Source organism: Marmota monax, unplaced genomic scaffold (assembly GCF_021218885.2).
Source record: "Marmota monax isolate L192 unplaced genomic scaffold, Marmota_monax_Labrador192_F-V1.1 WCK01_AAM20220418_F8-fsc00192, whole genome shotgun sequence".
Taxonomy (NCBI): domain Eukaryota; kingdom Metazoa; phylum Chordata; class Mammalia; order Rodentia; family Sciuridae; genus Marmota; species Marmota monax.
In genome coordinates, this window is record NW_026693786.1 from 3,027,322 (window position 1) to 3,040,994 (window position 13,673).

General features: G+C 37.4%; 1 protein-coding gene across 4 annotated transcripts in view; it reads left to right on the forward strand.

Moving 5' to 3' along the window:
* Positions 1 to 13,673, forward strand: part of Atp7a (ATPase copper transporting alpha) — a 148,070-nt gene that overhangs the window by 3,038 nt on the left and 131,359 nt on the right. For 2 of the 4 annotated variants that reach the window (XM_058584912.1, XM_046462140.2), the window contains exon 2: positions 13,145 to 13,253. The exons of the other annotated variants lie outside the window; for them this stretch is intronic. Coding sequence is in view for 1 of the 2 variants with exons in the window: in XM_046462140.2 (XP_046318096.1) it covers positions 13,177 to 13,253 (77 nt within the window). In the remaining variant the exon portion in view is untranslated. The remainder of the gene's footprint in view (positions 1 to 13,144; positions 13,254 to 13,673) is intronic. 4 annotated transcript variants of the gene reach the window in all.

The following is a 13,673-nucleotide window of genomic DNA, read 5'->3' on the forward strand; positions in this document are numbered from 1 at the left end:
TTCCTTCCTTTCTTTTTGGTACAGGGGTTGAACCCAGGGCCATATTACCACTGAGCTATATCCCTAGCCCTTTTTATTTATTTATTTTTATTTTGAATCAGGGTCTCACTAAGTTGCCCAGGATGGCCTCCAACTTGCAATCCTCCTGCCTTAGCATGCTGAGTTGCTGGGATTACAAATGTGTACCACTACACCTGGCTCAATACATCCCTTTTTTTCTATATTCCCTGTTAAACTGCCTTAATCTATACACTGCATTTATTTATTCATTTATTGAGGTATCAGAGATTGAACTGAAGGGTGCTTAGCCACTGAGCCATATCTCCAGCCTGTTTTTATATTGCATTTTGAGACAAGGTCTCACTGAGTTGCTTAGGGCCTCACTAAATTGCTGAGGCTGGTCTTGAACTTGTAATCCTTCTGCCTCAGCTTCCCAAGTTGTTGGGATTAGAGATGTGTACCACTGCACTCAGCTTTATACACTGTATTTAAAAGTGCTTGTCAAACTTTATTAATTGAGACTTGACATTCCAATGAGTGAAAATAATCTTCATTTGCTAGTTTGGAAAGAAACTTGTGAGGAAACATTTGAGTTTATAGTCACTGGCAAAGATGAGAATAACATATATGAGAATAACTACTTGTTTTTATTAAAAGGCAGACCACATTTTACAACATCTATGTTTAAACAGTAGTATTTTGTAGAACATACATCAGAATTGGTGGGGGTAGATAGTTGATCAGCAGTGGTCAGTCCAGATATAACCAATATCCCTGTGATTATATTTTTCACTTCTAAGTCTCAGTGTTCAGGTTAATTGAATGTTATATAACTTGCTTACTTAACTTGATGAGATAGTATGGCAGGAAAACTATCAACATTTCTTTATAACATGTTTCTTTAAAGTGAAAAGGCATCTGGGTGCTGCTAGTGTTGCCTGTAATCCCAGCAATTTGGGATTACAGGCTGAGGCAGAAGGATTGCAAGTTCAAGGGCAGCCTCAGCAGTTTAGTGAGGCTCTAAGCAACTCAGTGAGATTCTGTCTCAAAATAAAACAAATAGAAAGGACTGGGGATGTGGCTTAGTGGTAAAGCATCTCTGGGTTCAATTCCCAGACCACAAAAAAAGTGAAAGGGCATAATATTTCTGGTTTCTAAATATATGTTCCTAGGTTGTCCAGCATAGTTAGCAAATTAAAATTCTTTTCTAATTTTGTGTGCTCAGGTTTATGGGATATAAATATAATATCAGCAGTCACAAACCCTTCTTTCTTTAATGGGAATGAGGAAAAAATCCTAATTTTGAGCGAGTTATGTGCGTTTTGTACTATATTTTTTGTCTACATTTAGAATTGTATAGCTATGTCTTGAGGATTTTTATATTGGTGTTAGGGATTGAACCCAGGGGTGTTTTACCACTGCATCACATCTCCAGCCCTTTTTAATGTTTTAAAATATTTTTTAGTTGTAGTTGGACACAATACCTTTATTTTATTTATTTATTTTTATATGGTGCTGAGGATTGAACCCAGGGCCTCACACATGCTAGCTGAGCACTCTACCACTGAGCCACAACTCCAGTCCCCTTTTTAATTTTTTTATTTTGAGACAGAGTGTCACTATGTTGCTGAGGTCCTCACTAAGTTGCTGAGGCTGGCCTTAAACTTGCAATCCTCCTTCCTCAGCCTCCTGAGTCACTGGGATTACAGGCATCCATCTCTGTGGCTGGCTGCTCTTGAGGATTTGAAAAAAAAGTTGTTTTTGCTTATTTTTATCATAAGTCTCTAGAAGTTTGCTTTTTTCAGACCTGTAATCAAAAGTGCATTTTAATGTTATGCTGATTGAAATAAATGTTTTTTTTTCACATGTAAGTTATGTTGGTTTTTTTAATATTTTTTTTTTTTTAGGTATAGATGGACACAACACAATGCCTTTATTTTTATGTGGTGCTGAAGATCGAACCTGGGTCCCGCCCGTGCTAGGCGAGCGCTCTACCACTGAGCCACAATCCCAGCGCCTAGTTATGTTGTTTTAACCTGGCCATTGACATTGTTTCATTTGTTCATTAAAAAGTAATGTATTTTTGTATAGCATGGTGGCATATGCTTGTAAGCCCAGCTACTTGGTAGGCTGATGCAGGAGGATTGCAAATTTAAAGCCAGCCTGGGCAACTTAGTGAGACTCTTTCTCAGAATTAAAAATTAAGGGCTGGTGATGGAGCTCAGCATGCAAGGCCCTGGGTTCAATCTCCAGTACCAGAAAAAACAAAACTAAAGAAAGAGTTCCACGTGTAATTTTATCTGTTGTGGTAAGAATAAAGGAAAGTATCTTTTTTTTGAGAGCAAAGTAACAAGATTTATTAGAGTAATAGAAAGAAGCAGAACTTCCAAGGAGGGAGGGGTCCCAAAAGAGGGATATTCTAACTTTTTTGATGATGATAAAATTATTTGTGCTAAGAATTATTCTTTTTACAATGCTGTTGACCAAAGCCAGGTCATTATCACACATGCTAGGCAAGCATTCTACCATGGAGGAGCTACAAGTCTAATAGAATTATTTTCTTAATAAATAATAAATTAATTACTGCATTAATTATTGTTAATGCAATATTAAACCAATAATACCAAGAATATGGCATTAGTTGTTAATAAATATATTGATTGTATTTTTACCACTAATTTTTTTAAAGTAGTGGGGATTGAACCTGGGGGCATTTTACTACAGAACTACAGCCCTGATCCTTTTGTGTGTGTGTGTGTGTGTGTGTGTGTGTGTATGAGAAAGAGAGAGAGAGAGAGAGAGAGAGAGAGAGAGAGAGAGAGACAGAGACAGGGTCTTGCTAAATTGCTGAGGCTGGCCTCCAATTTGGAATCCTCCTGTCATAGCTTCCTGAGTTGCTGGGATTACAGGTTTGTGCAACTGTGCCTGGCTGATTGTATTATGGAAAAATCATATTGCCATTATTTGCATATAGTGAGTTTCATATTGACCAATAAATTTCTTCTTCTCTTTTACTGTTAGTTCCAAATAGTAATTGTTAGTTCATATTTATAGTTCTACTATCTTGACACTAATTTCTAATTACAGTTATAAGTGCATTTTTGTATATTAGCCATCAAATTGGTGTCCTATCTTCAAATATTATCCATCTAAATCACACCTGTTTCTAGCTGTGTGATAATATTAATTGGGTCATAAAAAACCTTTGTAATGTTCAGATACTTTTAAAGACTTAAATTCATTGAATGATGGTGAGTAAAAAATTTATTTGGTACAGTTTGTTTTTTAACTTTGAGTGCCAGGTATGTGATGAAATAGTTTGTCCATTGTGTTTATTTCAAAAATATCCCACAAATTTCTGTTTCTTAACATTTTAGGGCAAGTGGTAAGTCATAGGATCTTCGTTCTTATACTATTTTTTTTTTTTTTGGTGGCATTGGAGATTGAACCCAGAGGCTTGTGAAATCTAGGCAAGCACTCTACTGAATACATTCCCATTCCTTTTTATTTTAAACTTCTTTTTTCTGGTACCAGTGGTTGAACTCAGGGGCACTCAGCCACTGAGCCACATCCCCAGCCCTATTTTGTATTTTATTTAGAGATAGGGCTTCACTAAGTTCTGGGCCTTGCTAAGTTGCTGAGGCTGGCTTTGAACTTGTGATCCTCCTGACTCAGCTTCCTGAGATGCTGGGATTGTAGATGTAAGGCACTGTACCTGGCATAGTTTTATTTATTTGTTTTTAATTTATTCATTTTAATTAGGCATATATGATAGCAGAATGCATTTGTTTCATTGTACACAATTGCAGTACAAGTTTACATTTCTCTGGTTGTACATGATATAGCATCACACCATATGTGCAATCATACATGTACCTAGGGTAATTATGTCCATCTCATTCCACCATATTTCCTGCCCCTGTGCACCCTCCAGTTTTATTTTTAACTAAGTGTATTATTTAAAGATTTGCTGAAGATGGGTACACTGGCATGTGCCTGTATTCCTCGTGACTCAGGAGGCTTCAGGAGAATGGCAAGTTCAGGGCAGCCTCAGCAACTTAGCCAGACCCTCTCTGAAAATAAAAAATAAAAATTACTGGGGATGTAGCTCAGTGGTAAAGAACCCCTAGGTTTAATCACCAGTATCCCTCTACCAAAAAAAGTGTTGGAGCCTCTGGTACCAAACTGCCTGATTTGGAATCCTAGCTGTTCTCCTTACAACTTGTATGACGTTATGAAGACTTTTCCCCTCCTTTCCTTCCTTTTCTTTCCTTCCTATCTGTCCCCCTCCTTCCCTCTCAAGGTAAGGCAGGTTCTCTTACCGGCTATATCCCAAACCCTCCTTTAATTTTGTAAAATGGAAGCAATAACAATACCTACCTCCTGAGATTTTCAATGAGCTGATACATGTCAAGCTATAAGAAGAGTGCCTGGCAGGTAGTAAAAATACAATAAAGTTAGTTTGTAATATTATTTTTAAATATTTATGATAAAAGTAATTTTAACAACATATATAATAAAATTGTAAATTATAGTTCTGCTATACTATAAATTTACTAGACTATTGGAGCAATATACTAATCAATATCTACAAGCAATATTTAATTTCCAAATTACACCACAGAAAGTGGAAAACTCATATTGGGAGGGCTCAGTATCCTACAATACACTTACAGAATGTTAACATGGCATCTCAAAACTCATGACATTTAGCATATCATGTCACTATGATGTAGTCATTCTACTTCCCCACCAAGAAAACTCATAATAATCTGCTTATGTAATTATTAGCAAGCCAGAAACTCTGAGCCATTGAGATTTTCCAGATTATTTCCCAAAATGTCAGCAAAGGAAAAGGCTTTATACATGTCTATTTTACTCTACCAAATGTCTACCTTCTCTCTCTTTTTTTTTAATATTTATTTTTTAGTTTTCAGCGGACACAACATCTTTGTTTATATGTGGTGCTGAGGATCGAACCCGGGCTGCACACATGCCAGGCGAGTGTGCTACCACTTGAGCCACATCCCCAGCCCATGTCTACCTTCTCACATGGATGTTTTTGGTACCAGGGATTGAACCTAGAGGTATTTAACCACAGAGGCACATTCCCAATTCCTGATATATATATATATATATACACACACACGCACACACACACACACACACACATATATACATACACACATATATATGTTTTTTGAGACAGGGTCTTGCTAAGTTGCCTAAGGACCTTGCTAAGTTGCTGAGGCTGGATTTGAAGTTGGGATCCTCCTGCCTCAGCCTCCTGAGTCACTGGGATTACAGGCGTGCAGCATTGCACCTGGCTATAAATGGAATTTTTATGAAGCACATCAGCACTCTAATTATTGTTTATTGTATGCTTATGTATCCAGTGTTTACTTAGACCCTGTCAGATATGCAGAGAAACATAAGGCATATTCTCCAGTATGTAGCCAGGGAAAGAAATCTAATATCAAACAATTAGAGAGAAATTGGCTACTTAAACCATGATGCTGATTCTAGGGTATTTGGAATTCACAAATAAATTTAACATGTTCTGTCAGTGGGGAGGTGTGACTTTGGTTCATTTACTTACTCAATAATGATTCATTAAGTAGTTACCATGTTCACCGGGGATATGATAGTAAACACAGTGAATGCTTTCCTGCTTTTGTGGATATTATAGACTAGTTAGGTTTTAGGATTTAATTATGTATAAGAGAGCATTCTAGATGAGGGGACCAGTCTAAACAAAGTCTTGGAAAGAAAGGGTAAAGCTGGAGGTGATTGTGCATGCCTGTAATCCCGGTGGCTTGGCGGGGCTAAGGCAGGATTGCAAGTTTGAGGCCAGCCTCAGCAATTTGGCAAGGCTCTAAGCAGCTTAGTGAGACCCCGTCACAAAATTAAAAAAAATAATAATAATAAATAAAGGACTGAGGATGTGGCTCAGTGGTTAAGGACCATTAGGTTCAATTCCTGGTACCCACCCACCCCCCACAAAAAAAGTAAAGGAAAGAAAGTGTAAGAGCATATACTGTATGGCAATCAGTGAAGGGGCTTGCCTGGTTGCCTGATTGTAGTACAAATTTTATGTTGGGGAGGGGTATTGAAGATGATAGATGTGGATCATCTTTTGAATGCTTTGAAGAACTGTCTGTGGTGAAGTCCTTTGGCTATACTGTTTTGGAGAGGGTTAGGAGCATGGGCTTTGGAGTGACAGGTTTGGTTTCCATATCATCTCCATTTTAATTTGTTTCCTGTTTTTACAATTTCATAGTAAGTTTCCTCAGCGAATAGCTCTATAGGCAGTAAAATGATATTTATGCCAAGTGGCTGTGGTCAGTAAGCCTCAGATCACCAAGTGACACTACAGAGGTTAAGGAATGCCAGTGAACAGTATAAGAAGAGGTCAGGAAAAGCAGACAGAGATTAGGCAGGGTAAGAAAGAAACACTTTCTGTGATGCTTGGTATGGTGTCATCAGAAATATCTTCAGGCAAAACAGTTGTCTAGCCTTTCCTTCTTTTTTTATTTTTACTGCCTTTTTTATTGGTGCATTTTAGTTGCACATATTGTTGGGATTTGTTGTTACACATTTGTACAAAATATAATAATATAATTTGGCCAGTATCACTCTCCAGTACTTCCCCCTTCTCTCCCCACCTCTCACTCTTTGGTACCTTTCCTCTAGTGATATTCCTTTGATTTTCATATGATCCACCTCCATCTTTCTTTTCCTTTTTCCTCTCTAGCTTTGTCATATAGAGAAAACTTGTGTCCCTTGACCTTCTGAGGTTGACTTATTTGGCTTAATACTAGTTCCATCCATTTACATGCAGATGACATAATGTCATTCTTCTTTATGGCTGAATATAACCCTATTATGCATATATACCACATTTTCTTTATTCATTCATCTTTTTTGATGGGGGGAGTTCTGGGGATTGAATTCAGGGGCACACAGAGCCACATCCCCAGCCCTATTTTGTATTTTATTTAGAGATAGTGTCTCACTAAGTTGCTTAGGGCCTTAGAACTTCTAGTAGTTGTTTTTTATTGTTTTGTGGTGCTGGAGATGGAGCCCAGGGTCTTACACATGCTAGGAAAGTGCTCTTTCACTGAGCTATATCCCCTAGCCCTCCCTTCAGTGGTGGTTTTAGGTTATATTCTACGTTTGAAGCATCTGGTTACTTTTAGATTATCTTCTATAATTGAAACATCTGACCGGACCAGTTGTTCACAGTTTTGTGTTGCACCTAAACACAGCTCGGTCACAAGCTTATCAATATTATCTGTAACCTCTATTAGTATTCTCTTAACTTGGTCTTAAGGTGTGAGTGGATTGCCAAATGAATTCCTGTTATGACCTACATTTTCTCTCGTTACCTTTGGACTTAATATGAGTATAATCATATTGGAAGAAGGTTTGACAGTACTATCCTGGTACTTATTAGAAATATTTTTCCCACTAAACAGAGATGATCACACAAGACCACCTTTGTCTCCTCCCAATCTTTAGTTATGATGATCTCTCTCTTTTTATAAGCAGGAGATTCTTTTTTATTTTATGCTTTGCTGGAAATTGAACTCCCAGCCTCCTGCACACTAGGCAAGTGCTCTTCAACTGAGCTACACCCCTAGCTTGGGAAGAACGTCTTTTAACTTTACAGTCTTAAGATCAGGACAGATACTGACAATGTAGTCCCTGAGAAATAATTTCTGACTGTGTTCTCCCCTCACACTGAGAATATCAGCAGGAACATGGGGCAGAAAGGGGATGTAGCAGAAAGGAGAAAACATTTTTTGGGAGCCAGTTGAGTGCTCCAGGATGTGAAGTTTCTTGATTTACCAGTAGATCCTGATCTGCAAGTCAAAGACACCTTACTTTATATTATCTAGGGCTGTTGTGTTGCACAAATCCAGGGGACACCAGTCATAGTCTATAAAAATTATGACATGGAGTTGTGAAATATGGCAGCCCTGAAACCTACCCAAACCACTTGTATTTCTACCCTATTTTCTCCCTTCAGTCAAAAACTAAGTAGCAATATGTTTGTAGGTGGACAAAATACCTTTATTTTATTTTTATGTGGTGCTGAGGATCGAACCCAGTGTCTTATACGTTGAGCGCTCTACCACTGAGCCCCAGCTCCAGCCCTTAAGCTCTCCTTTCATCCAACAGATAAAGCTTAGATATTTGAGTATTTCAAAGAGTTGTGTCAATTTCCTTACTCCATTTAAGTGTATACTTGCCAGTAGAATGACAATACTTGCCTTGTCTAACTCACAGGTTGTTGTGAAATTTTGTTGGGGAGTGAAATAATGTATGTGAAAGCACTTTATGAAATAATGTATGTAAAAGTGCTTTGTATATCAGAGTGCTATTCAAACGTGAGACCAGGCTCTTTTTTGGATGAGTTATGTTGTAGTGGAAAGTACTGAATGTCAGTCCATGTTCTGGTGTTTCACTTCCAATTTTGCTATTAATAAACCATGACCTAGGACAAGTTACTTTGTTATTTTTGGACTTTTGTTTCCTTATCTATAATAGAAAACTGATAATGCCATTCCTGTCTATCTGGAAACTGAAGTTTTTTTTTTTCCTCACCCCACCACATTCAGTCAATCACCCAGTCTGTTGTCTATTAATATTTCCCAGATTTGCTTTCTCCTCTTTTTTTTTTTTACTTTTCTCTTTTTTGGTACTGGAGATTGAACCCAAGGGCTCTTTTACACCGAGCTCCATCCCTGGCCCTTTTTATTTTTTTTTTAATTTTAAGACAGGTTCTTGCTAAGTTGCTGAGGCTGGCCTCAAACTTGCCATCCTTCTGCCTTGGCCTCCTGATTTGCTGGGATTATAGGTGTGCATCACCTGGCCTGGCTTGTTTCTTCCTCCCTATTAATTAAGTCCCTGATCTTTTTTTTTTTCTGGTCATTAGCCTTTTTAAAAATTGTGGTTATATATGTGTGCATTTGTGTGTGTGTATGCACATATATACAAACATACTCATATATACATATATATGTAATATAAAGTTTGCCATCTTAATTGTGTGTGTGTGTGTGTGTGTGTGTGTGTGTGTTTGTTTGTGTATGTTTTTTGGTACCAAGGATTTAACACAGTGGTACTTAACCACTGGGACACATCACAGCCTTCTTTTTATTTTTATTATTTTTTTTTGAGACAGGGTCTTGCTAAGTTGCTTAGGGGCTTGATAAGTTGCCCAGGCTGCTCTTGAACTTGTGCTCTTCCTGCCTCAGCCTCCTGAGTTGTTGGAATTACAGTCATGTGCCACCACAGCTCACCCATTTTAACCATTTTAAGTGACAGTTTTGCAGTGCTGCTGTATTTACAATGTTGTACAAATAGCAGTGCTATCCATTTCCATAACTTTTTTGTTGTTCTGAACTAAAAGTCAGTATCCATCAAACAATAAATTTTCATTTTCTCTTTCCCCACTCCTTGGTTACTTCTACTTTCTATCTCTATGAATCTACCTGTTCTAAGCTTTTTGTATGTGGTGGAGGGAGGGTGCTGGGGATTGAACCCAGGGTCTTACACATGCTAGGTAACACTCTTCCACTGAGCTACATTTCCAGCCATTTTTATTTTATTTTATTTTTAAATTTTTAGGGGTACTGGGGATTGAACTCAGGGACACTCAACCACCCCAGACCTTTTTTGTATTTTATTTAGAGATAGGGTCTCACTGAGTTGCTTAGAGCCTCACTGTTGCTGAGGCTGGCTTTGAACTCGTGATTCTCCTATCTCAGCCTCCCAAGCTGCTGGGATTACAGGTGTGTGCTATGGGGCCTAGCCATTTTTATCTTTTATTTTAATACAGTGTCTCACTGAGTTCTGATCTTGAACTTGTGCTCTTCCTGCCTCTCTTGCCTCAACCTCCCGAGCAGCTGGGATTATAGGTGTGCATTACCATACCTGACTATTCTAGGCCTTTTTATTGATATGTAATAAGTGCACATGTTTATGAGGTAGGCACTATTTGTAAATACTGTTTACAATATTTACCTTTTTGTATCTGGTTTATTTTGTTTAACTTAATGTCTTAACTTTCATCCACATGTCAGTATGTGTTTGAGTTTCATTCCTTTTTATGACTGAATATTCCATTGTCAGGCCTTTTACTGACTCCTGACTTGTACCTTTCAAATTTATCCTTCATGATCTGACTTTACTTACCTTTCCAACCTCTTTTCCCACTCATACCATATGCTCTGGCCATATCAGCCATATCATCAAGTGTGCCACAATGTTTGACAACTTTGTAACTTTGTTCATAGCCCTTTTGTTTGGAATTTCTTTTCATTTGCTCGTACATTGTTAAGAGATAAGATATCTCTATGTTGCCCAGGATGGCTCTGAGCTCCTGGGTTCAAGCAATCCTCCTTCATCCACCCTAGTAGCTAGGATTAAAAGTATATACAACCTGCTCAATCTTTAAAACTCACATCACCTAACAATAATTGATTGACTTAATTATGGTACATTTATATAATGGGCTTGTAGCCATCCTTTTAAAATTAAGGCATGTAGGGCTGGAGGCAAAGCTCAATGATAGAGCATTTGTCTAGCATGTGCAAGGCCCTCCATTCGAAGAATTTGGGTTATGGAGATGTAGCTCAGTTGATAGAGTCCTTGTCTAGCATGTGTAGGGCTCTGGCTGGGTTCAGTCACCAGAAACAGAAAGACAACAACAACAACAAAAACCCCCCACAGATCTGGATCAGCCTGACAGGATTCAAATTTCAGTTTTGTCACTTTTTAGCTGTGTGTCATTGGGAAAGATTTTACCCTCTCTGTCTCTCAAAGTTATCATCTATAAAATGGGGATAATAATAGGACTTCTCTGATCAAGTTGTTATGAAGATTCAATTAGGTAAAAGTATTAACTATTGTTATATATTAAAAGTCACTGTGTGTGAAGCCCAGGGTTCAATCCCAAGGACCAAAATAGATCAAATAATATTTACTGACAGAAAAATGGTCACTTTATAGCATTGAATGAAAAGAAACATAAAACAGAGTAGTGTTCATATTATTAAAAACGTGTTTAAATACATGTAAAAGTATAATAGCCTCCTAACTTTGTCTCACAACCACATATAAATAAACAAAGAAACAAAATAAAGGTCCATTGGCAACTAAAAAATATTTTAAAAAGAAGTGCTTTGTAATTTATTTCAAAGATCTGATAGAATATACAAAGCCAAAATTTGGAATTTAGTTGTAGCTTAACTCCCTACAGTTTTTCAGAATTAAAAAGGTGAATCTTGGAGTACAGTTCAGTGATAGAACATGTGCTTAGAATGTGTGGGACTCTGAGTTCAATGCCCAGCATACAGACAAAAACAGTGCATCGCTCTTAAAGTCAACTAATTAAAGGTAGGCATCTACTTTATGAATATTGCATGTCTAAAATGGGAGAGAGATCTCTTGTAGGTAAAGTGCATCAACCAGAACTACCTTTCTAAAGATTTCAACCATTATAGTCTTAGTTTGCTACATTAAAAACCAAAACCAAAACCAAAACAAAACTTTCCATTTTTTCAATCCTGGAGATCGAACCCAGGTCTTCTCACATCTAGACAGATAAGTGCTCTAACCACTGAGGTACATTTCTAGCCCTGAATTTACACTTTAAATTCCAAAAAATAGGATTTATTATTATTATTTGTTTTTGGTACTTGGGATTCAACCCTGGGCCACTTAACCACTGAGCTGCATCCCCAGCCCTTTTTATTTTTTATTTCAAGACAGGGTCTTGCTAAATTGATTAAGGCTTAGTGAAATCACTGAGGCTGGCCTTGAACTTGGGATCCTCCTGCTTCAGCCTCCCTAGTCAGTGGGATTATGGGTGCATACTACTGTCCTTGGAAATAGAAAATATTATTTAAATTTTTTTTAGTTGTTGATGGACCTTTATTTTATTCATTTATTCATATGCAGTGCTGAGAATTGAACCCAGTGCCTCACACATGTGAGGCAAGTGCTCTACCATTGAGCTATAATCCAAGCTCCATAAATATTTTTTGATTACTGTTTGTCTTTGTTTCTGTTCAACAAATATGTATTTGAGTCATCACACACTTTGTTTTATTTCCAGAAATACTTTGGATTTGAGAAGGCTATATTTGGGCTTTGTCTTATTTATTAACAAATCACTTTAAATTTGCCAATTGAAAACTCCTTAGAGTTTTCAAGTTGAAATGACATAGGCCTTCTCTGAATTCATTTATATTCATCTGTATAAAAATAACCTGACTAAACATTTGTCCTTGACAATTTTGAATTGTTATTTCCTTCCTTTAAAACTCCTTTCCTGGGCTGGGGATGTGGCTCAAGCGGTATCGCGCGCATGCTCTCTCTCTCTCTCTCTCTCTCTCTCTCTCTCTCTCTCTCTCTCTCTCTCCATCTCTCACTCTTTTTTTTTTAAAGAGAGAGTGATAGAGGGAGAGAGAGAGAGAGTTTTTTAAATATTTATTTTCTTTAGTTTTCGGCGGACACAACATCTTTGTTTGTATGTGGTGCTGAGGATCAAACCCGGGCCGCACGAGCCACATCCCCAGCCCTCTCACTCTCTCTTTAAAAAAAAAAAACAAAAACAAAAACAAAAACAAAACTCCTTTCCTGAAAACTGATCTACACAATTCCAGTACATTCTTGTCTAACTTGACAGTAATTTAACTTTGAATGGGAGAGAAGGAGAGAATGTTACCTTTATTAGCCAAAGTCTATGAAAAGTACAATAAAGGAATTGAAGGGTTGTGTGTGGCTGGGAATATAAATCTGGACTTTATAAAGTGTTTGTTTTTTTGTGGTGAAAATTGTTCTTTGGTATAAAAAAAGAAGATTTATGGGGCTGGGGTTGTGGCTTAGTGGTAGAGCGCTTACCTTACATGTGCAGGGCCCTGGGTTCGATCCTCGGCACCACATAAAAATAAATAAATAAAATAAAGTTAAGAAAATATTTATTAAAAAAGAAGATTTATGAAAAATAAGAATGTTATAAAAAAGTCAAAGTATTCTGAAAAATAGATGTGTACTAAATTATTTTGTAATTGTGCTATGTAAACATTTCAGCTATAAAAATTATGACAAAATAGTGTTTCTTTTTTCTCAGTGGTGTTGAAGATCCAATCGAGGGCCCCATGCATGCCAGGCAAGTGCTCTAACACTGAGCTACAGGTCCAGTCCCCCAAATGGTTTGTCTGCCGAAGGATTGAACCCAGGTATGCTCTACCACTGAGCTACATCCCCAGCTCTTCCTTTTTTAGTTGTTTTATTTTATTTATTTTTAATATATATTTTTAGTTGTTGATGGACTTTTATTCATTTATTGAGAATTGAACTCAGTGCCTCACATGTGAGACAAGTGCTTTACCACTGAGCCACAACCCTAGCTTCCCTATTTGTTTTATTTTGAGACAGGGTCTTGCTAAGGTTGTAGAGACTAGCCTCCAACTTATGATCCTCCTATCTCAGCCTCCCTAGTCACTAGGATTACAGGCATGTGCCACCATGCCTGGCACAGATGGTTTTTCTACCAATATGTTAACTGCTTTTTTTTTTAATACTAGTAAGATTGATTTTATCCGTACAGGAAGGATACCCTTGCATAGTTAGCAAGATGACTGAGTATTATGATTTCT